Here is a 25661-nt window from a genome sequence, read left to right as displayed (position 1 = left end):
ATTTTTTAACCCTCTTATTCTCTCTCCTCAAGTTTATAGTTTTTTGTTGTTGTTTTTTTCTACTTTCTCTTTTCAAAAATTTAAAAATTGAAGCTATGTAAGAACTCTGTAACAAATGTGTTTTTTAAAAATTTCTATTTGTACATATGCTTATCAAAAATTAAAAAAAATTAAAAATAAAAAAAAATCCAACACATTCTCTCAGCTGAAAATATGTAACTGATTGCAAAATTACAGGAGCGCTACGGTGTTGCCATTTTATTAATTATTTCTGAACTTGAAACAGAGCTGCCTTCATTTGGCATCTGCCCAGGTAGTTCACAGAACGCTTTCTGAAAGTGAGAAAATGTTTTGACAAACTAGTTTCACAAACATTGCCAACAATGACTATGTAAACAAAGTAACCAATGTGAATTAAATGTTTCATATTTAGCTACTCAAGTACTTATCAAGATATGAACTGCGACAACAGGTTACTCAAGTTGCAGCCCTCTGCAGTGAGATGTCAAGAAATCTTCAAACTCGTAAATAAAATGTGTCTATTAATTTATTCATAACAAAGAGAAACAAATGAACTTTTTTGGTAATGAGCACATTTATTCTGATTATAGCTTTAGCTTTGCCATTGTCCCAAAATACCGAAGTTTCAAGAGTCAGGGATTCAGACAATACCTATTTACACTAGTGCAATCAGTGATATCAGAATTACTGACAAAAGGCAGCTGACATTAAATCCATTTAACAAAGAGTAAATTGTCATTGTCTATCTACTGATTGCACTATTCGAGAACTTGGTAAACAGCCGTGTCATGTTTCCCAAATGTGATATGACCAAAATCTCAATAACTTAATGGGACTGTGCACTGTATGTTATACAGGTCATTATGCAAGTTATTTTATCCAAACACTGACCCAATCTTGGATTACCTAACGAGTGCTCCTAAACTACTAAAAGATAAAATTTAAACAAAAATTCCACCAAATTTTCTCCTCATCATAAAAAAATAAATACAGGTTAAGAAATTGCAGTTATTTGTACAATTTAAGAAAAAATATAATTGTTAGGAGCGAATAACTAACTAAAGACATTTATCAACTATCCTTTTTAAAACAATTATTAATTTAAAAACTAAATTGAGTTTTTTTAAAACCATAATCTGATTATTTTTGGTCCAGATTAGACACAAATGATAATGTGAATCACTGAACTCTTCTTCCTCTCTATCCCACCGCCCTCTTGTGCAACTTACTATAATTCAGATCACCTTTATGCACAAAGGTGAATGTTAACTGGGAAAACAAAACTAGGAAATGGGGCAGCAGTGACTCAAGGATGATGGTAAATCCCAGACAAATCTTTCACATGTTTGAAACATCCAACAGAGTATTTCAGTTACTTTTCCACTTATTAAGACAGAAGCTCAAACAAGTAGATTTAAAAAACATATATAACAAATAATCCAATACGCTTCAAGTTACAGCTCATATGTACAGTACACAGTGGCTTTGGCTAAAGAATATTCTTTTATATTGTCCTATCAAGAATTTATTTCCAAATTTATTTCTCAAAGCCCACACATTTTTTTTTAAATTCGTACAGAACTTTATAACAAGTCCCATGTATTTTTAATGCAAAAACAGTTAGAGAGACGTGTTCATTGTACAAGACCATGGTTACTTATAACTAAACCCGGACATTACACAGATTTTGGGATATGTGGAAAAATAATACAGGTAGGATATCCAGTACTTTTCAGTTCAGCCAGTGTAGGCTCCACACCAAAAAAAAGCTTTTTTTAAAAGCAGTATTTTCTTATTGTATTCCCTTTACAGGTCAGCATTTCTACTATATAGTAGCACATTAAGCGTTTATGAACACGCTTTGGCTATCTACACAACTCAATAAAGTACTGTTTCTACCTCAAATCAGATAAATAAAAAGGTATGAGATTGAAAATATAAAGTGTACAGTTATAAAGTGTACAATTACTAAGTTGTTAAATGCCTGAGAAGGAGGATGTTCCACGTGAATGGCATTACATCTAAATGGCACTGATCAGTTAATGACAGAAGGGCATTCCAAACTTGATCACATAGCTGAAATAACAAAAAGCACTGGCAACAGCAAATTGGATTCAAGGGCAGCAACCGATCAACACCACAGATTTTGCAGTGGCGACTTAAAAAAAAATCCAGTCCACCACCTTTGAATTCAATGAATACCCTTTGAAGCAGCTACTAAATAAATTTCATCACCATTAATCCAAACATCAGGCCACGTTACTCAATTAAATTGCTTAAATGAGACTAATATGCTGTTTGCTACATTTAAAAAATCTCAAGCTAATATGAAAGCCTTATTGTACCAACCTCTAAAACCAATAAGATATGTACACTGGTTTCGGTATATTAACAAATAGAATATTACAAAAAATTACGAAGGCCATTTTTCACTTGAAGTTCGCATAATCTGAAAATGCATCAATGTACTCTTGCACAACCTTGTAGCAGAATTCATACTGTTCCTGTAGAAGGAAATAACAATCATCAGAATTTGTAATATTTCAGACACAATATCAACCAAAACATTCAACTAGTTTTTAAAGTATATCTTTAATTATAAATCTCAAGTAAAACATAGAAACATAGAAAATAGGTGCAGGAGGAGGCCATTTGGCCCTTCGAGCCAGCATCGCTATTCATTGTGATCATGGCTGATCATCCACAATCAGTAACCCGTGCCTGCCTTCTCCCCGTATCCCTTGATTCCACTAGCCCCAAGAGCTCTATCTAACTCTCTTTTAAATTCATCCAGTGAATTGGCCTCCACTGCATTCTGTGGCAGAGAAATCCACAAATTCACAACTCTTTGGGTGAAAAAGTTTTTTCTCACCTCAGTTTTAAATGGCCTCCCCTTTATTCTTAGCCTGTGACCCCTGGTTCTGGACTCCCCCAACATTGGGGACATTTTTCCTGCAACTAGCTTGTCCAGTCCTTTTATAGTTGTATACGTTTCTATATGATCCCCTCTCATCCTTCTTTCCAATCTTTCCTCATATGACAGTTCCGCCATCCCGGGGATTAACCTCGTGAACCTACGCTGTACTGCCTCCATAGCAAGGATGTCCTTCCTCAAATTAGGAGACCAAAACTGCACACAATACTCCAGATGTGGTCTCACCAGGGCCCGATACAACTGCAGAAGGACCTCTCCTATACTCAAATCCTCTTGTTATGAAGGCCAACGTGCCATTAGCTTTCTTCACTGCCTGCTGTACCTGCATGTTTACTTTCAGTGACTGGCATACAAGGACACCCAGGTCTCGTTGCACTTCCCTTTTACCTAATCTGACACCATTGAGATAATTCCTTTGTCCTGCCCCCGACATCAGTCTAGGCTACCTTTGTCCCGCCCCCCTGACATCAGTCTGAAGAAGGGTCTCGACCCGAAACGTCACCCATTCCTTCTCTCCCGAGATGCTGCCTGACCTGCTGAGTTACTCCAGCATTTTGTGAATAAATCGATTTGTACCAGCATCTGCAGTTATTTTCTTATACCATTGAGATAATAATCTGCCTCACCCTGCAACCTCCTAGCATCCTCTTCGCAGTTCACACTGCCACCCAGCTTTGTGTCATCTGCAAATTTGCTAGTGTTACTTTTGATTCCATCATCTAAATCATTAATATATATTGTAAATAGTTGCAGCCCCAGCACCGAGCCTTGCAGCACTCCACTCGCCACTGCCTGCCATTCTGAAAAAGACCTGTTTATTCCTACTCTTTGTTTCCTGTTTGCCAATCAATTTTCTATCCATGTCAACACCCTACCCGAAATACGATGTGCTCAAATTTTGCCCACTAATCTCCTGTGTGGGACCTTATCAAAGGCTTTCTGAAAGTCCAGAAACACTACATCCACTGGCTCTCCTTAATCCATTTCAGTTGTCACATCCTCAAAAAATTCCAGAAGATTAGTCAAATACTAAAATAATGATTGATGATATGATAACCTCCAACATTAATTACATCACACAAGAGTGACAATTAGTTTGATCATATTTCACTAAAGGTGTTGCTGTTGTGAAGTGACAAGTTGAAGATTAGCACTTTTCCGATGGAGGTGTAGAACAATCAGGGAAACAAAATCTTCAAAGGTGAATAGCACAGACTTGCTTTGTGCAAAACCCCAAATGGCTGGTTCAATATATCAGACGGAAACATCAGTATACCAGATGTCTAATAATCTTTCAATCACAACAAAGACACTGATCTGAAGAAGATTTTACTGATCTGAAGAAAATACAAGTTGGTAGGTCCCAAAGAAATGTCTTGTCCTAGTCCGAAAGAGTGGTATTATTTTTTTCCTTCACTTGATACGTTTGACAATACCCGATATAACAGTGTGCAGATGTCTATGCGTACAGCACATTGAATACTGATCAGATTCAGAGTGGTATAGCAGAAACTGGCCTTTGCCCCACTACATTCACACATATGTTAGCTCGTCTATATTAATCCCATTTGCCTGCAGGACTGTATCCTTCTGTACCCTGCCTGTTGAGGTGTTTGTCTAAATGGCTCTTAAAGGTAGCAACTATATCTGATTCCAACACTTTGTCTGGCAGCAATTTTCAGATATCAACCAGTCTATGTAAAAAACATCTTATCTCTCAGATCGCTTTAAAGCTCCTTCCTCTCATATTAAACCTATCGCGACTGGTTGAAACCACTAACATGGCACCAGATTTTTTGTGATCTGCATCTATGTCTCTCATAATCTTATACTCTTATCAGGTCACTCCTCTGCCTCTGTCATACCAGAGAAAATACTTAGATATGTCAGGATTATTATATTCCATCTTCCAACGCTCCACCCAACTTTCTAAGTGACCTATATCCTGCTATAGACTTGAACAACTGCCCTCACTAGCCACAACACCACCAACTTTCATGTTATCCACAAACTCACTATCATAGCATCCACATTAATTTTCAAATTATTAATAAACATCAAAAACAGCAAAAGTTTCAGCATTGATCCCTGCAGAACTCCACAAATCACAGACCTCCAATCACCAAGCCAATATTGGGTCCAATAGACAATAGGTGCAGGAGTAGGCCATTCGGCCCTTCGAGCCAGCACCGCCATTCAATGTGATCATGGCTGATCATTCTCAATCAGTACCCCGTTCCTGCCTTCTCCCCATACCCCCTGACTCTGCTATCCTAAAGAACTATATCTAGCTCTCTCTTGAATGCATTCAGAGACTTGGCCTCCACTGCCTTCTGAGGCAGTGGATTCCACAGATTTACAACTCTCTGACTGAAAAAGTTTTTCCTCATCTCCGTTCTAAATGACCCACCCCTTATTCTTAAACTGTGGCCCCTGGTTCTGGACTCCCCCAACATTGGGAACATGTTTCCTGCCTCTAATGTGTCCAACCCCTTAATAATCTTATATGTTTCGATAAGATCCCCTTTCATTCTTCTAAATTCCAGTGTATACAAGCCTAGCCGCTCCAGTCTTTCAACATAGATCCCTTGTGTCTTAACCTACTAAAGCAGCCTACTGTGTCAAATGCCTTACTAAAGTCCCCCATCTACCACCCTGCCTTCATCAATCACTTTGTTACCTCCACGAAAAAAATCTGTCAAGAAAATGAAGCAGGATTTTCCCTCATGTTGACTATTCCCTAATCAGTCCTTTCCATTCCAAATGCACATAAATGCTGTCCCTTGGAATTTTCTCTACCCCCATCATAAAAATAATTGGCTTGTGATTACCCTGTTCCCTTCTTAAATAAAGGAACATCATTAGCCTTCCTCCAGTCTTCTGATACTTTGCCTCTGGCTAATGAAGATGTAAAAATCTCCATCAGGTCCCCAGCAACCTTTGTTTCCCAGGATATTTTTGGGATTGATCTCACCCAGCCCTGGGTACTTATCCAGCAACTCAAGCTATTATCAGCCCACAGGGATGATCAAAGAAGATGCAACTTAATCCAAGAAAAACCTCAATCATCTGGATGTTATTTGCTAGGCTTTGCCATAGGGGAGAAAATGGCAGCTCCACTCACTCAAACAACACCATACATTAGATTTGGAGTCAAACTCTATAAGTGTCATTTATAGTAATATAGTTACCGTAATATTAATATTCAGTTATTGTAATTTAATAGCTACGAGTTAACAAAAGGAGCAACACAACATTCAAGCATATCATGGAAATTTACCCATATGCATCGATTTGCCGGTCAAAATACTAGACCATTATAATAAAGGTATTAAAATTCACAAAAATATTTGCCACGTCATTTAATGTAGACGTCAAGCCTGCATTTTGTTTATAGGGTAAAGGGGAAAATGCTAATAAATACCAAAGTTCACATATCATTAAGAAAATTAAGTTTGAAGTCTTTTGCACCATTCTCAGATGTTTTTGAGCCCAATTGAAGTTAATTAATTTGGCCACAATTTCTGTCCTTGTGTATCAAACTACCACTGTTGTTTAGTTCACAGCACTTACCAGTGTCTGCACCATGTGTGGTCTCTGTAACCGTAGACTCTTTACTGTCTGAAATACATCCAGGATACCTTCAGCCTTCACTCTTTCCAAAACAGTACTCAAGGCGCAGAAAGTTCCTGTTCTTCCAGCTCCGGCACTGTGAGAATATGAAGTTTGCATTATAACTTTGGAAATAATAACATGGCAAAATACTGATTTAAAATGGAAGGTGCATTTAGTTTATTTTAGTATTTTTTAAAATTTCGAGATAAAGCGTGGAAACAGGCCCTTCAGCCCACCAGGTCTATGCCGACCTGACATTCCCACACAGTAATACTATCCTACACAAACTAGGGACAATTTACAATTTTACCGAAGCCAATTAACTTACAAACCTGTATATCTTTGGAGTGTAGGAGGAAACCAGGGCATCCGTAGAAAACCCACATAGGTCACGGGGAGAATGTACAAACTCCGTACAGACAGCAACCGTGGTCGGGATCGAACCCGTGTCTCTGGCACTCTAAAGCAGCAAGACTACCGCTGCACCACTTGTCCTGTCAATATCTTTAACCACTTCCCTTTGTCCATCTCCACAAGTATGAAACTCACTGTAAATTGCTTATTGTTGTACACACAGCTTATTAGAAATTATTCATGTATGATTTAATCTGATCTTAAACTATTCTCTTATTCGTGTTGAAGAAACAAGGAATTGCAGATGCTAGTTTACCAGGTAAAGAAACAAAATGCTCAACACGTCAGGTTGAATCCTGGAGAACATGGTGAGGTGACGTTTTGCGTTGGGACCCTTCATCAGACTCAAGACCTCTCTGACTTCAGAGTCCGAAGAAGGGTCCCGACCTGAAATGTAACATATCACATGTCATGTATTTTTATGCTCAACTCTCTTTTGCCTTTATTTCATTTGAGATGCACTCGATGATTTGGCATGTGGAACAGTTGAAGCTGCACTTGATTTACGGCCCACAAAACAAGTCTGGCTACAAGCATCTCCCTTTGTTCACCCATGATTATACTATTTTTCAGCAGGAGTAGCTCAGTCAGCTCCTCTGGCCTGTCATGCCATTTTATAAGATGACCAGTGACAGGTACATGGATAGGATCAGTTTAGAAGGATATGGGCCAAATGCAGACAGGTGAGATTAATGTAGATGGGGCATGTTGATCGGCGTGAGCAAGTTGGGCCAAAGGGCGCGTTTCCATGCTGTATGGCTCTATGATTCTTTGCAGTCCCTCACCATTCATCAGTGAAGAAAGCCAATAGAATGTTGGCCTTCATAACAAGAGGAGTTGAGTATAGGAGCAAAAAGGTCCTTATGCAGTTGTACAGGGCCCTAGTGAGACCACACCTGGAGTACTTGTGCAGTTTTGGTCTCCAAATTTGAGGAAGGAGGGCGCCCTTGCTATTGAGGGCGTGCAACGTAGGTTCACTAGGTTAATTTCCGGAATGGCAGGACTGTCGTATGTTGAAAGACTGGAATGACTAGGCTTGTATACACTGGAATTTAGGATGAGAGGGGATCTTATTGAAACACATATAAGATTATTAAGGGATTGGACACGTTAGAGGCAGGAAACATGTTCCCAATGTTGGGGGAGTCCAAAACCAGGGGCCTCAGTTTAAGAATAAGGGGTAGGCCATTTAGAGCGGAGATGAGAGTTGTAAATCAAGAGAGTTGTAAATCTGTGGAATTCTCTGCCTCAGAAGGCAGTGGAGGCCAAATCTCTGGATGCTTTCAAGAGAGACCTAGATAGAGGTCTTAAAGATAGCGGAGTCAAGGGGTATGGGGAGAAGGAAGGAACGGGGTACTGATTGTGAATGATCAGCCATGATCACATTGAATGGCGGTGCTGGCTCGAAAGGCCGAATGGCCTCCTCCTGCACCTATTGTCTATTGTCTATTTAGATTTAAAATTTGTTGCTTCCAAAATGCTCCCAGTCTTCCCACTGTATACGTCTCAACTCTGTTCCAACCTATTTATGTGCAAACAACAAACCTAGCACCCAAATCTTTGGTCCAAATCATAATTTGTCAAAAGATGAGTCCTCTTCACTTGGATTTATCACTCCTATTATGTCCTGATGTTAAAGGCAAGACTAAAGTGTAAGCGGCCATGTTCCACCAAAAGTGCTGAAAGGTCCACCATGGCTTCCTCCTGAGTTTTGTCACAGAAGACACAGCAGTAGAGTTGCTGCCTTACAGTGCCAGGTTTGATTCGACCTACGGGTGCTTGTCTGTACGGAATTTGTACGTTCTCCCCAAGACCTGGGTGGGTTTTTTCCGGAAGCACCAGTTTCCTGCCATTCTCCAAAAATGTGCTGGTTTGTAAGCTAATTGGCTTGGTATAAATGTAAATGTAGTGTGTGCAGGATAGTGTTAATGTGTGGGGATCGCTGGTCAGCATGGACTCGGTGGGCAAAAGGGCCTGTTTCCGCACTGTATCTCTAAAACTAAACTAAAACTAAAAAGAAGTCTTTGCATAATAGCAAGAAGCAGTTAAGAACTGAAACAGCAAAATTATAGAATGAGGCAATAACCCAACTGTAGGACTGATGTGTAAGAAGGGACTGCAGATGCTGGTTTAAAACGAAGATAGACACAAAAAGCTGGAGTTACTCAGCGGGACAGGCAGCATCTCTGGAGAGACGGAATGGGTGAAGTTTCGGGTGAAGACCCTTCTTCAGACTGGTTAGGGATAAGGGAAACGAGAGATATAGACGGTGAAGTGGAGAGATAAAGAACAATGAATAAAAGATATGCAAAAAAGTAATGATGATAAAGGAAACAGGCCATTGTTAGCTGTTTGTGGGGTGAAAATGAGAAGCTAGTGTGACATGGGTGGGGGAGGGATAGAGAGAGGGCTACCTTAAGTGAGAGAAATCAATACTCATACCACTGGGTTGGAAGCCAAGCGAAATATGAGATGCTGCTCCTCCAATTTGAGTTTAGCCTCACTTTGACAATGGAGGAGAACTAGGATAGAAAGGTCTGTGTAGGAATGGGAAGGAGAATTAAAGTATCGAGCAACCAGGAGATCAGGTAGTTTTAGGTGGGCTGAACGAAAGCGTTCCGCGGAACAATCGCCCAGTCTGCTTTTGGTCTTGCTGATGTACAAGAGTCCACATCTTGAACAACAGATACAGTAGATGAGGTTGGAGGAGGTGCAAGTGAACCTCTGCCTAACCTGAAAGAACTGTCGGGGTCCCTGGGCAGAGTATAGCTCCCTGGGAGGAGGTATAGCGACAGGTGTTGCATCTTCTACGGTTGCTGGGGAAGAAGGTACCTGGGGAGGGGGTGGTTTGGGTGGGAAGGGATGAGTTAACCAGTATTGATGATTTATTCTAGAGATCTCAACATGGCTATAATAAATTAAATGAAAAATTATGTTAAAAGCAAATATTTCAGAAGCTTGTGGCTTACCTGCAATGCACGGTGATTGGATGGTTTCCTGACTGCTGCTGTTGCTTTTGCACTGCTGCGATCAGGTTGATCATTCCTTTTCCATCAGCAGGAATACCCACCTCAGGCCAACCATGGAAGTGAAACTGCCTGATCTGACGAATTTTGTTTTCCTTGAGAGTAAGAAATAGACTACACTTTAATGGAACGTTTTGACCTCTTAAAGTGTCATTGAGACATGCAGCATGGAAACAGGCCCTTTGACCCAACTCATCCATGCTGATCAAGTTACCTAATTGAGTAAGTCCCACTTGCTGTGCCTGGCCTGGAGGGGGAGGTGCACCAATTCAGAAGAGGTTTGGGCCCAACGGGTCCACTTGGTCTAGTGATTTTATATAACTTTATGAGGTCACCATTCAGCTTCCTCCAATCCAGGGGAAAAAAAGTCCCATTAAATCTAACATCATCTTGTACAACTTAAACGCTCCAGACCCGGTAACATCTTTGTAAATCTTGTTTGTGCTATTTCTAGTTTAATGACATTCTTCCGATACAGTGTGACCAGGACCATACATATTACTCCAAACTTGGTATTACTAATATACTGTACAGCTGTAACATGACATCCCAACTCCTGTACTTAACCTGACCGAAGACGGGAAGCCATATGGCTTTTTTACCACACGGTCCACCTGTCAGACTTCCATGGAATTATGCACCTGTACCACTAACTATCCAGACCAGTTTAACATGCGGTACATTGTCAAAGGCCTTGCTCAAGTTCCAGGAGACAATATGTACTGCACCACCCTTATCAATCAGGAAATGAAGCATTGCATCCATCTCAGTCAACACTGATGGCGCAGAAGTAGAGATGGTGGAAAGCTTCAAGTTCCTAGCAATAAATATCACCAGTAATTTGTCCTGGACCAGCCACATAGAATCTATGCCCAAGAAAGAACACAAATACCTCTACTTTAGAAGTTCAACATGTCCCCAACAACCGTCCTCCCATCAGCTAGAGTGTAATGCTGACCTCCCATATACCTTATTGAAGATATTTGAACCATCTTTCATCTGACTTTATCTTGTACTAAATGTTGTACCCTTTCATAGCAAAAGGATTTGAGTACAGGAACAAGGAGGACCTACTGCAGTGTGAGACCACACCTGGAGTATTGTGTGCAGTTTTGGTCCCCTAATTTGAGGAAGGACATTCTTGCTATTGAGGGAGTGCAGGGTAGGTTCACCAGGTTAATTCCCGGGATGGCGGGACTGACATATAATGAAAGAATGGGTCGACTGGGCTTGTATTCATTGGAATTTAGAAGGACGAGATGGGATCTTATAGAAACATATAAAATTCTTAAGAGATTGGACAGGCTAGATGCAGGAAAAATGTTCCCGATGTTGGGTGAATCCAGAACCAGGGGTTACAGTTTAAGAATAAGGAGTAGGCCATTTAGGACTGAGATGAGGAAAAACTATTTCACCCATTGCAAATCTGTGGAATTCTCTGCCACAGAAGGCAATGGAGGCCAATTCACTGGATGTCTTCAAGAGATAGTTAGATTTATTTCTTTTGGCTAACGGAATCAAGGGATACGAGAAAAAAGCAGGAACGGGGTACTGATTTTGGATGATCAGCCTGATCATATTGAATGGCGGTGCTGGCTCGAAGGGCAGAATGGCCTTCTCCTGCACCCATTTTCTATATTTCTATGTTATCTGTGCACTGTGGACAGCTTGATTACATTCATGTATAGTCTTTTCTGATTGGATAGCAGGTAAACCAATGCTTTTCACAGTAACCTTGGTACACATGGCAATAATAATAAACTAACTAATTAATGCTCTTTATATCTCGTCAAAAAGCAATCAACTTGTATATTTTCACATGCACACAGCCATCACTAGACTATCACTAATCAGTCCATGCTTATGCAAATACTTAAAAAATACTGTCTCACAGAATGCCCTTTAATAACTTATTCACTACTAATGTAAGGCTCACCAGACTAGTTCCTAGGTTTTCCTTGGAGCCTTTCTTAAACAGACGAAAGGCATTAGTCATCCGTCAAGTCTTCAAGCACCTCACCTATGGCTATCAATGATACAAATATTTCTGCCAGAGGCTCTGTAATTTGTTCCCTTGCTCCCCACAATGTCCGAGGATCCACTTGATCAGGTCCTGGAGATTTATCTACTTTAATGCATTTGAAGAGCTCCAGCACCTCCTCTTCGGTGATATGTACTCCCTTCAAGGTATCACTATTAACTTCACTAAGTTCCTGAGCATCTTTGCTTTTTATCAGGGTAAATGCAGATGATAAATGTTCATTAAATCCTCGCCAATATCCTGTGGCTCCACATACTGACAAGCTCATAAATCATTACAGGAACTACTCTCTCCCTAGTTTCTCTTAATATACGCAGAATTTCTTTGGATTTTCATGTACTTTATCTACCAAAGCTATCTCATGTCCCTTTTTGCCCTCCTGATTTCCCTCCTAAATGCACCCGTACACTCCTCAAGGGATTCACTTAATCCCAATTTCCTATACCCAAGACACAAGAGATGTAGATGCTGGAATCTTAAGCAAAAAAACAAACTACTTAAGGAACTTATTGAAGAGGGCTGCAAGGAAAAGCCTGGGAACTATGGACCAGTAAGCCTAACAGGTAAGTTACTGGGGAGAATTCTGAGGAATAAGATATACATGTATATGGATAGACATTGGGTGATGAGGGATAGTCAGCATGGTTTTGTACGTGGGAGGTCGTATTTTGCAAATCTGATTTTTGAGAAGTCACATAAAAGGTTGATGAGGGCAAAGCCATAGACATTGTCCATATAGACTTCAGCAAGACATTTAATAAGGTTCTTCAAGGTAGGCTGCTCTGGAAGGTTAGATAAGGGAGGCAAAATTTGCATGTTAATGAAGGCACATGTTGCTGGAACCTTATGGCAGAATTGTACTGTTTTATGCCTCATATAAAATAACATAAATTGGAGCTTACCCGTGTGTTAGTTACCAGTTGTTCACGCACTGTGTAACTTTCACTTTCCTCTTCCTTTTTTATTTCAATAGAAATATCACCATAGGAGACTGATCCTTCTGATGGCCAATACTGTGCACATTTTTCCTGCAGAGATACAAAACTAAATGAATATAAAATAAGGTGATTCTTTTAACTTGGCTTCTGTCCACCAAATTAATTAAAGTTATTCATTTGGTGGACAGAAGCCAAGTGTTTTCCCCATCTGGATCCAGCAATTACACCAATGGCTCTGTAACCACTGGCTTACCAGTTAACATACATTAAGAAACCTAATGGAGACACACGGAACTGCAGATTCAGATGTTTGTGCAAAACACAAGGTGCTGGAAGAACTCAGCAGGTTAGGCAGCATCTGAGAGGGAATGGACAGGTGATATTTCGGGTCGGGACCTTTCTTCAAACTAAGAAACACAAGATTGGCAATGCGTTTAAAAATGTCAAATTAACTGTTTAATTGACATATTTCTAACCGTACGTACATACCTGGCCTCTTTCTTCCAATTCTGTTAACATTACAATGGAACAAGATTTCCATTCCCAAATCATTCTCCAGAAATCTTCTAATGTATGCTGAAGTGGTCCCTGGCTGGCTATGTATGAATCTTTCTGTCGATATCCCTTGGAACATAAATAAAGTAGCTTTATAGTGTTTGTCAACATTCAAAGAAATTCCATCACAAAAGCATCTTCAATGACATATCTCACTGCTTAGAATTATCTTCAATATTTATACTAACAATAGTCTCCAGGGTAAATCTAAGCATCAAAGCTATGGACCAAGTTCTGATAAAGATGAATTATTCTAGATGGGTACTTGCTGGTCAGCATGGATGAGAAAGGGTGGGAGGGCAGTGGGCCTGATTGTGCTCCAACCCTCAAAAAACCTCCACTGCTGCATTTCAAATATTGCCATTGATAGTCAATAATTCATGACTTTTTTTGTAGATAAAATATGCTGTTGGAAAATAAACTAAATTCTTATCCTTTCTTCGTGACAATTCAATTTCATTAACTTTTATCTGAATAATTTCTTCAATAAAACAAGTATTCATAAACCCATTCTTGACGCTTGGGGTCAAAATCTGATTCTTTTGTGTAATATATCTGCAAAATACAGAAGGAATAAAAGAAATACCAATTCAGCAAATTAAAACAAAATTAATTAGACTAACACGTCACTAATATTTTGTTAAAAGAGCAACTGACTTCTTAGGTGTACTTTGATGAAACATGGACCTCATGTTGTGCTGCAATAATTTCACCAAATTTGTGATATGGGTGTTCTAGCAAACATTATCCTGAACATGGAAGTTTTGTTCTGCAGTGAATGTGGTAAGTTTATGGAAATCTACTATATCATAACTCAGTGTAAAAATGGTGAAAAACTAAGGAATTCATTTAGGCAAAAGCAAGCCTAATTTCATACTCAATGCTTCTAACTTTCATATGAAAATAAGAGAAACTTTACTTTGTAAACTGCAATTTAACTTTAGAGAGACTGTATTTGCTTATTTCTAAACACTTACATCAATAAATGATGCATTTACATAATCTGTGTTCTCTTCGCCTCTCTTTACAGGAATGATAACTCGATTAAACTCATCTGCAACAACATGGTAAGAAAAATGTCAGCGTTATTGTAACATGCATTGAACTCAACACAATTCAATCAAAATAAATACATTATACAAATTTTATTTTCATTAATTGTATTAATTGCTGTGGATGTTGACCTGGGAGAGAATGCTGAGCCTTGCAGTAGATTTGGAAAATGCTGAGACAGGTTTGCTATTGCCCAGAAGTGACTCCTGTAAGTAGACCATGTTTCAGGTGTATTTTAGAAAGCCAAATTATTTTGCTTGTTAGACCATGCGTTTGTGTCAGGTTTGAGGTCGGCACCTTCCATGCCATTTTCCTCAGCTGGACAAATGTTTTGCTGCCACACAATGATGCCAAATTCATCATCATGTGCCTTTGTTGTAAAGTGGCTCCCAGGATAAGGAACATGTTCCGTTCATTCAAGGATCTTGTTATGGACCTTTATATCTTGTTATGGACCTTTATATCTTTATTGCTCCAAGAAAGTTTGGAGGAGAGGCGGTGGGGTGGTTGTTCAGCAGAGATAAGCTGGTATTGATCTTTGTTTTGCATATGTTTACTCTAAGGCCCAAAAACCAAAATGCTGAAAGAACTCTGCAGGATGAGCAACATAAAAAGTTCCTTCAGCAGTTTTTGGATGACATGGATAAGCAATATTTCAGATTGAAACCCTTCTTCAGTGCTTTTAAGGGTTCTACCATTTAGCTTTGTGTATCTTAACCTCCTAGTCATTGCAAAGTGCATCAACTCCCATTTTTAGGATCATATTTCATTTGCCATTGCTTTGGCCATCTTACCAACTCCTCAATAATAATAGAGCAGCATCTCAATATTACATAAGAGTAATATTAATAAAAGGATGGACAGGTACTTGGACATAAGTCTGAAGAATGATCCCGACCTGAAAAGTCGCCTATCCATGTCCTCCAGAGATGCTGCCTGACCCACTGAGTTTCTCCAGCACTTTGTGTTTTGCTCAAGTTTACAGCATCTGCAGTCCCTTGTGTCTCCAATGTCTTACTGTAATTATTTAGTCTTGATGAGATCACACCTGGAGTATTGTATACAATTTTGGTCTTTTGGCTAAAAATGAAAGGATATACTTGCAATTAAGGCTGCAAATAGGTTTTACTGCACTTGTTCCAGGGGAATAATGGAGGAAGAGTAGACTCAGTCTATATTCGTAGAATTTGGATGAATGAAATCTCAAGAGAAATTCGTACAAGGCTCAACAGAATGGATGCAAGGAAGCTACATCTCCTGGGTGAGGCATGAGGAACCATGAACCAGTCCCACATCATGGGACAGGCTTCTTCGAACAATAAAGAGGTGAAATGTCTTCACAGGGGGGATGAATCGTTGGCATACCCTCTCCTGGAGTCTCAGTAATCATGTTCAACCAAAACTGAGATAGATTTCTGGATGTTCATTACAATAGACAATAGACAATAGGTGCAGGAGTAGGCCATTCAGCCCTTCGAGCCAGCACCGCCATTCAATGCGATCATGGCTGATCACTCTCAATCAGTACCCCGTTCCTGCCTTCTCCCCATACCCCCTCACTCCGCTATCCTTAAGAGCTCTATCTAGCTCTCTCTTGAAAGCATCCAACGAACTGGCCTCCACTGCCTTCTGAGGCAGAGAATTCCACACCTTCACCACTCTCCGACTGAAAAAGTTCATCCTCATCTCCGTTCTAAATGGCCTACCCCTTATTCTTAAACTGTGGCCCCTTGTTCTGGACTCCCCCAACATTGGGAACATGTTTCCCGCCTCTAATGTGTCCAATCCCCTAATTATCTTATATGTTTCAATAAGATCCCCCCTCATCCTTCTAAATTCCAGTGTATACAAGCCCAATCGCTCCAGCCTTTCAACATACGACAGTCTCGCCATTCCGGGAATTAACCTAGTGAACCTACGCTGCACGCCCTCCATAGCAAGAATATCCTTCCTCAAATTTGGAGACCAAAACTGCACACAGTACTCCAGGTGCGGTCTCACCAGGGCCCGGTACAACTGTAGAAGGACCTCTTTGCTCCTATACTCAACTCCTCTTGTTACGAAGGCTAACATTCCATTGGCTTTCTTTACTGCCTGCTGTACCTGCATGCTTCCTTTCATTGACTGATGCACTAGGACACCCAGATCTCGTTGAACTCCCCCTCCTCCTAACTTGACACCATTCAGATAATAATCTGCCTTTCTATTCTTACTTCCAAAGTGAATAACCTCACACTTATCTACATTAAACTGCATCTGCCATGTATCCGCCCACTCACACAACCTGTCCAAGTCACCCTGCAGCCTTATTGCATCTTCTGCAAATTTGCTAATGGTACTTTTAATCCCTTCGTCTAAGTCATTAATGTATATCGTAAATAGCTGGGGTCCCAGCACCGAACCTTGCGGTACCCCACTGGTCACTGCCTGCCATTCCGAAAGGGACCCATTTATCCCCACTCTTTGCTTTCTGTGATCTTGATGGAAGATCTTGGTGATATACCAAATGATATATTCCTACATTTTATGGATAAATAACTTTCTGTATTTCTGTTAGACCATGGTGTTATACAACATGTAGGCTTTCAAATCTGTTCTATGCTTTTGTCAAATTTAGCAAATTGATCAGTTCCTCAAACTGCAATACTAGTGCCCTATAATATAACTCAGTGTTGCATTGGTTCTATAAATCTATCAATACTGCTTTCAAGTTTTTCCAATTGTTTTTTTGGGGAACATGTTCCACATTAGCTGATACCTCATTTTAAGTTATATGTGATAGATGCTCTGATGTTAAGGTTGTGTTCCTCTTTTCTGTGTTGTTGCAACAGAAGAAATATTTTCTATTTATGCAATCAAATCATCATCATAAACAATTTAACCTTCTGTGCCCAGGCAATGCAATTTCAATCATATTAACAATTCAGGCTTTCATGTAAAATTTCAATCTGAAGCATAAAGAAAATATAATTTTGAAAAACTTCTTACATGGGATGATCTGAAGAACTCTGTTTTTCTTCATGTTGGCTGGCAAATTTCCCGTCCTCATCTTATCATTCTGAATTTTGATTGATGTCAACTTCTAGGGAGAATAACCAAAATCAAGTATGTGCCTATAAATAACCGTGACAGTTTTAAAGATTTGCAAAATAAATTTCATTGATACTTGTTCACTAAATGATCGAATTCTTACATTGGTTGATGCAGGGATGTTTACCTTGGCCAAATCCCTGGAACTTGTGGCCACAGCCTCAAAGAAAGGAAATGGCTATCCAGGATTGAGATGAAAGAAATTTGCCCCCTTAGGGAAGTAAAGTTTCAGAATGCTTTCGCCGAGGAGTGTGGAGCTCAGTCGCTGAGAATATTTAAGAAAATAATCAAGGTGTTTTTCGGATATTGAGAGAATCAAGAATACAAAATTTGTACAGGAAAGTGATGTGGTGATAAAATATGAGGATCAGAGCGGGAAAAAAGTGGTTGAATGTTCTATTCCTGCTTATATTTATTTTGTTAAAAATAATAATTTCTTGTTGGTCACCAGCATCAAAATATAAGTTTCACCTCATGCAATTCCAAATGTATTAGTCAGTTTTCTTCCTTTAAGATACAGAAACTAGCAGCTATACCAACCACAATTTTTAAACTTGATAACAACAGTTTCAGTACATAAGCTAGAAAACATTTTCTTCTATTACATACTTGAATTTTCAAGTTGTAATGTTAGTCAACAAGCATTCACTATCATTGCAATATAAAACCAACAGCAATTTTGGGATTTCAGTTTATGTGTGATAAAAAGCAACTGCAGTCAGTGATTCCGCTCTCCCTCACACACTGCGCTATTTTATGCAACCCCCCACCTTATCTATGCTCCTTATGATTTTATATGCCTTGAGAAGGTCACTCCTCAGCCTCCTTTACTCTAGTGAAAACTGTCCCACCCTATCTTTTCGTCCATCGTCCCACTTCAGATCCCTTTTAAAATCTCTTACCCCTTACCTTAAATCTATGTCCTCTAGTTTTATTCATCTCTGACAATGGGAAAAGATTACTGCAGTCCTGCCAACTGCTCCATACAAATCTTGAATAGTCAAGGAGTATTTCATCCGTGCCCTCAGTCCAGCACCTAATGACTTTCTGTACCAGATCCTCCCACTTCAGTGTTCTGAGTGTAGGAGCACAGTCAGGTAGTCACATTTTCCAAAATGTGGGTTGGGAAAGGCATCTTTGATGATTACGTAGCAGTGGTTTAAGACGCTTGGGCCTCTGGTATGACAGGATACGCCTTCAATATGACAAATCAGCATTTGGTTGCCTGAATAAATGGATGTTTTCTTCAAGACCTCAGAACTGGCACAAAACCCAGGATCTGCTGGGAAGCAGTGATCACCACTTTCTTATGTTCTTTGTAGATGTGGAATGATTTCATCAGACATTTCAAGACATTGGAAATAGAACATTAATGCTTTCTCTGTAATATTCACCAAAATTATTGGTAGGATATGTAAACCAACATCAACATTAACTCCCAAGACAACATCCGCAGCATTGAAGTCCTGGTTACTGTCAGTCATAGAATCAGACAGCATGGAAACAGGCCCTTTGACCCAACTTACCCCCGCCAACCAAGATGCCCCACCAACACATGTCCCACCTGCCTGTGTTTGGCATATTATCTTTCTAAATCTTTCCTATCGTTCTTCAAATGTCTTTTAAATGTTGTGATAGTACTTGCCACAACAGTAATTTGTTGCCACAGATGGGTGTGGAGTCCAATTCTTTGTGTATTTTTAAATCGGAGATCGACAGATTCTTGATTATTAAGCTTGTCAAAGGTTACGGGAGAAGGTTGGAGAATGGCGTTGAGTGGGAAAGATAGATCAGCTATGATTGAATGGTGGAGTCGGCTCGATGGGTCAAATGGCCTAATTCTGCTCTTATCTATATACTAAAACTCTCATTTGTTTGTTTGTTTGTTTGTTTGTTTGTTCCTGAACTACAGCCAAACCAGTATACGATAGCACGCCAATATTAGGCCCACTTTACTCACCATCACTAATGGAAGAAGTTTCATTGAAATTGGTGTTATATTTTTTAAGTTATTCACATTTTAAAGTTTAAATCTATCTCCTAGGGAGGGAGGGGGGAGGGAGGATAAGGTGGGTTGAGGGGAATGGAGTGGGGGGGGGGAGAAGTGGAGGGGGGGGGGAAGGGGAGGAGGTGGAGGGGAGGGGGTGGAGAGGAGGGAGGGGGAGGGGAGGAGGGAGGGGGAGGGGAGGAGGGAGGGGGGAGGAGTGGGTGCTGCACCAATGCAGGAGAGGTTTGGGCCCAACGGGTCCACTTGGTCTAGTGACATAAACTCTGAAAGCCAGTCCAGACACCCTCCACCCTTTGTGTCGAAAAAGTTATCCCTCAGATTCCTATTGCCTTCTCACCTTAAACTTATGTCCCCTGCTTCTTACTTCCCCCACTCTAGGTAAGATACTCTGTATATTTACCCTATCTGATTTTATACACCTCTAAAAGATCACCCCTCATCCTCCTGGGCTCCAAGGAATAAAGCCCTAGCCTACACAACCTCTCTCTATAGCTCAAGCCCTCAAGTCCCAGCAACATTCTCGCAAATCTTCTCTGCTCTCTTTCCAGCTTAACAACATCGCTGACCAAAATGGAACGCAATACTCCAAATGCACCTCACCAATATCTTGTACATCTGTAACATAACATCCCAACTTCTATACTCAATGCCCTGACTGATGTAGGCCAATGTACTAAAACCTTTCTTGACCACCCTTTGTGCCTTTGAGAACCTATGTACCTGCACTCCCAGATCCCTCTGCTCTAAAACACTCCCTAGGGCCTGGCCATTCACTGTGTATGTCCTATTTCACAAAATGCTGGAGTAACTCAGCAGGTCAGGCAGCATCTCAGGAGAGACGGAATGGGTGACGTTTCGGGTCGAGACCCTTCTTCAGACCTAGTTTGAAATCCAAAAATGCAACACCTTGCACTTAATTGCATTAATCGTCATTCGTCAGCCCACTTGTCCAATTGATCAAAACCTGCTATAATTTTTGATAACTATCTTTGCTACCTGTTCCTGCCTATTCTGTCCACTGATTTTTCGTTCATCCACCTTCCATTCCGACCTCGTCTTTCAACCTGCCTCAGTCCTGCTTTGGATCCTGCACCCTGGCAATCTAGTTTAAAGCCAACGTGTAGCCCTAGCAAACAATGCCAGGATATTGGTTTCCCTCCAGTTCAAGTGCAACCCATCTCTCTTATACAGGTCATCTCTGCCTAGAAGAGGTCCCAAATGATCCCAAAATCTGAATCCCTTCCTCCTGCACCAAACCTCAGCCACACATTCATCTCTGTTATCTTCCTGTTCCTACCCTCACTAGCATGTTCTGGCCATTATAATTTTGAAGAGATACGGTCATCCTTGAAAAGATGCATAGACTTGCTACAATAGTAGACATAAAATGCTGGAGTAACTCAGCGGGACAGGCAGCATCTCTGGACAGAAGGGATGGGTGGTACAGAGATAAAAAGTAGCCGGAGACAGTAAGACTGGTGGGAGAACTGGGAAGGGGGAGGGGATGGAGAGAGAGGGAAAGCAAGGGCTACTTGAAGTTAGAGAAGTCAATGTTCAAACCACTGGGGTGTAAGCTACCCAAGCGAAATATGAGGTGCTGTTCCTCCAATTTGCGCTGAGAGGATGCCCAGGACAGGAAGGTCAGATTGGGAATGGGAGGGGGAGTTAAAGTGCTGAGCAAACGGGAGATCAGGTAGGTTTAGGTGGACTGAGCGGAGGTGTTCAGCGAAACGATCGCGGAACCTGTGCTTGGTTTCGCCGATATACAGGAGTACAATGGTTCCATGCTTAAAAGATGAGGGATTTTTAGCTGCAAGACTGATTGGAGATTTGTTTGATGCAACCTACAGGATGTATTTTGGGTCCTTCAAGTACATTCATTGGCATTATTTTGTTTTGTTTTTTTATTGTCACATATATTGAAATAGTGAAAAACTTTGTTTTGCATGTTTTACAGGGAAATTATACCTACTATGATTTCACCAGGTAGTCCTAAAGAGAAAATAAATAGAGCGCAGAGTATAATGTTATAGCTACATAGAAAGAGTATAATGGCATAGATTAGAAGATTGGAAAAATCATCTCTAGTATCTCAAGAATCTGATAACAGGTGTCAAACTGATCAATTACCTTTTTTTGCCATAAGAAATTGTATTAAAAGGTTACTGTTTTTAAAACAAGGTCCCATTTATTAAATGGGCCCATGTTTCTGTTTCTTACCTTGAATTCTTCCTCCAGACCATTGCAGCCTGATCCAGATACTCTGTTGTAAAGCTTTTGCAAGTGGCTTTCAAGTGAAGTCACTTCCAGTTCTGTGTCCCCATATAAATAATGTTCCAACAGTGCTTGATATATAAATACGTACTGCATCTATAATGTAACAAGCAAAGTTTATTATCACTAGCCAAATATGCAAAAACAGATCATTGAAATTGGTATTTTGCAACCTCACTGAACTTCTTATCGATCAGAGTCCTAAACTTATACAAAACTGTGCCAGGCCCTTGGGTAAGCTCATCATGCCAACCAAGATCTTTCCTGGGCTACTCCCGTTTGGTATTGATATAATATCGTTACTTGTACCAAGATACGTTGTTAACTTTGTTTTGTGTGCTATCCAGTCACTTGATGTATTTGGCCCATATCCCTCTGAACATTTCCTATCCATGGATTTATCCAAATGTCTTTTAAACATTGTAATTGTACCTACTTCCAACACCTCTTCCGGCAACTCATTCCACATACTCATCACCATCTATTTAAAAAATTTGCTCTTCAAGTCGCCTTTAAAACTTCCCACTTTCACTCTAAACCTATGCCCTCTAACCTTAGACACCCCTACCTTGAGAAAAGGTTGTGACCATGCATCTTATCTCTGCCCTTTATGTTTTTAAATAAATCTCTATTATGTCAACTCTTTGCACCAGGGAAAACAAGTCCCAGCCGAACCAGACTATCCTAACTCAAACCTGTCAGTCCTGGCAACTACCTTGTGATTTTTTTCTGCACACTCTTTAACTTAGTCGCATTCTTCTTACAGCGCAGCAACCAGCACTGTACATAATGTTCTAGGTGTTGTCTTACCAATGTCCTATATGTATTGATCAATATTGACTCGACCCCAAATCTGAACTTCACTGTCAAATCCAATTTAATACCAAAAGCAGTTTCTTTGACCTAAATACTTTCAGCACTTGTTGCTGAATTATCTACGTCTTCCTTACCTTGAATTACAATTCTCCAAAGCCCCTAAATCGATCTCTCCACATAACAATCTACTAGCAATTCATCTGCTGGAACTGCATTTCACTTAGTGTGTTCTTCCACCTTGTCCCATAAAATTATCAAACATGACCTCTCCAAAATATCAATATCATCATAATACATTTTCTTGTTTTTATTTCTCTCCATGGCTTCTCTTATCTGACCTTATTGAATCTTTCATTTATATCTCTCTCAGATGCCAAGTCCTTGCAACATCTGTTTCTATTGGGTGCCATCAGCTTCATTTCATCTAAAATTGCAATTCTGTAGCCACTACATTTCCCTTTTTGAATTCAACTTTCCATTTCTCATCCTGTTCCCAAGTTGGCTTTTGAATAAGACTTAGATTTTCCTCTCTACCTACTTCTTGGTAGATTGATGAGGGTAGGACAGTGGATGCTGCTTAGTTTGGTTTAGTTTAGAGATACAGGCCCTTCGGCCCATCGAGTCCGCACCAACCAGCGATTCTCGCACATTAACACTATCCGACAAACACACTAGGAACAATTTACACTTATACCAAGCCAATTAGCCTACAAACCTGTACGCCTTTGGAGTGTGGGAGGAAACCGAAGATTCTGGAGGAAACCCATAAGGTCACGGGGAGAATGTTCAAACTCCGTACAGACAGCACCTGTAGTCGGGATCAAACCCGAGTCTCTGGCATTGTGAGCGCTGTTAGGCAACAACTCTACTGCTGTGCCACCATGCCGCCCAAGACAGGTCTAGACGGATTTTAGTAAGGTGTTTGATAAAGTCCCTCATGATAGTTGTTGCAAAAGATTAAGATGCATAGTATCTATATGACATGTTAATTTGGATTGAAAACTTCCTTTCCCACAGAAGAGAGGGTGATAGTGGGTGTTATTCTGGCTGAACATCTGTGACCAAGGGTGTTCCACAGGGATTTATGCTGGGACCTCTATTGTCTGTGAAATACATAAATGATTTGGACATAAATGTCGATGGGTTGGTTAGTAAATTTTGCAGATGACACCAAGATTGTTGGAGACAGTGAGGAAAGCTATCAAGTGGGATTCAGTGGGATAAAGATCAGTCACTGATGTGGACGATGATGGCAGATGGGAGTTTAATCTGTCCCAATCTGCACATTGGGAGGACGAACGTAAGAGGAAAGTATACAATTATTGGCAAGGCCCTTAATAGCATTGATACACAGAGGGATCTTGGATGGCGAGTCCATACCTCCCTGAAAATGGCCACATTAGAATGAATGGTAAAGCATTGGTGAGACCGCATTTGGAGTGTGGTCACCTCATCACAGGAAGGATGTGGAAGTTTTGGAGAGGGCGCAGAAGAGCTTTACCAGAATGCTGCCAAAATTAGAGAGTATTAGCTGTGAGGAGAGGTTGGACAAACTTGGATTGTTTTCTCTGGAGCATCAGAGGCTGAGGGGAAAACCAGTTAGAAGTATATAAAATGATGAGCCATTTGGGCAGCACAGTGACGCAGAGGTGAGCTGCTGCCAACACAGTGCAGGAGATCTGGGTTCAATCCTGACTACGGGTGCTGTCTGTGCAGAGTTTGTACGTTCTCCCTGTGACCGTGAGGGTTTTCTCCGGGTGCTTCGGTTTCCTTCCACATTCCAAAGGCGTGCAGGTTAATTTAGTTCTGTAAATTCCCATAATGTGTAGGATGCAAAAGTGGGATAACGTAGAACTAGTGTACAAAGGGACTGTTTCCACACTGTATTGCTAAACTAAAAGAAAGAGAACATGGTCAGAATCTTTATCCTCAGGGTGAAAATATCAAAGACGAGAGGCACAGTTTAAGGTCAGAGACAGAAAGATGTGCAGGGCACTGCCAAGGGTGGTGGTGGAAGCAGATACAATAATGGCATTTAAAAGACTTTTAGATAGGGACAAGGATATGCAGGGAATGGAAGGAAATGGATTACATGCAGGAAGATATTTGTTTAACACAAACATTGTGGGCCAAAGGGCTTGTTCCCGCGCTGTACTGTGCCATGTCTATTTCAGCAAGCACCATTTTCCCTGCCTCCTTATTATGAATTCATTATGGGTTGCATTCTACATAATTCAAATTATTGAGGGAATGCTAATTAACCAAAATACAATCTTCAAACTTACATCCGTCTGAACCATTTGACACCTTTGAGCTCGAATCCGTGACACAAATCCAAAAACGTCCACCTTCCTTTCTGCATGCATCATATCCAGCATGGCATCGATAACAATGAAAGTGCCTGTACGACCAACACCAGCACTGAAAATTGCAAAACATTTTTAACATAGACAATCATGTGAAATCTATATACTAAAACACTCGTTTGTTATCTTGTTTGTGACTGAACTTCAGCCAAAACGGTACACGATAGCGAAACAATTTTAGGCCCACCTTACTTTTAGGCCCACTTTAGTGAAAATGCAAGTGGTTTTATTGAAATCGGTTATATTTTTAAAGTTATTCACGTTTTAAAGTTTAAAAGGAGGGGAGGGGAGGAGAAGGGTTGAGGAGAGAGGGGAGGGGGGGGGGGGGGGGGGGGGGGGAGGACAGGGTGCTGCACCAATGCAGGAGAGGTTTGGGCCCAATAATTGTGGCCCAACTTTGTCTAGTAGCAATTAAAAATAACATTTTAATTGGCTTCAAAGTAAGTGACACTAGCAATTATAACCCACTCCCAAGTCATCTTTCTACTTAGATTGCTAGAGGACTTCGA

At 40.5% G+C, this 25661-nt stretch overlaps 1 protein-coding gene across 7 annotated transcripts in view; it reads right to left on the bottom strand.

The window, feature by feature from the left end:
- Positions 1 to 529: 529 nt before the first annotated feature.
- The window catches only part of ptpra (protein tyrosine phosphatase receptor type A), a 133982-nt gene continuing 108850 nt past the window's right edge, over positions 530 to 25661 (bottom strand). For 6 of the 7 annotated variants that reach the window (XM_078409625.1, XM_078409847.1, XM_078409920.1 and 3 more), the window contains 9 exons: positions 25072 to 25207; positions 21917 to 22066; positions 17587 to 17680; positions 14523 to 14599; positions 13480 to 13614; positions 12955 to 13080; positions 9955 to 10106; positions 6530 to 6665; positions 530 to 2525 (listed from right to left, as the gene is read on the bottom strand). In XM_078409625.1, the coding sequence (XP_078265751.1) occupies positions 2451 to 2525; positions 6530 to 6665; positions 9955 to 10106; positions 12955 to 13080; positions 13480 to 13614; positions 14523 to 14599; positions 17587 to 17680; positions 21917 to 22066; positions 25072 to 25207 (1081 nt within the window). In that variant the 3' untranslated portion in view covers positions 530 to 2450. The remainder of the gene's footprint in view (positions 2526 to 6529; positions 6666 to 9954; positions 10107 to 12954; positions 13081 to 13479; positions 13615 to 14522; positions 14600 to 17586; positions 17681 to 21916; positions 22067 to 25071; positions 25208 to 25661) is intronic. The other variant, XM_078409781.1, reaches the window with a different exon arrangement.

The sequence above is a fragment of the Rhinoraja longicauda genome, chromosome 1, assembly GCF_053455715.1.
Source record: "Rhinoraja longicauda isolate Sanriku21f chromosome 1, sRhiLon1.1, whole genome shotgun sequence".
Classification (NCBI taxonomy): domain Eukaryota; kingdom Metazoa; phylum Chordata; class Chondrichthyes; order Rajiformes; family Arhynchobatidae; genus Rhinoraja; species Rhinoraja longicauda.
Note: the sequence above shows the minus strand (reverse complement) of the source record. Positions and strands in the feature narration are given on the sequence as shown.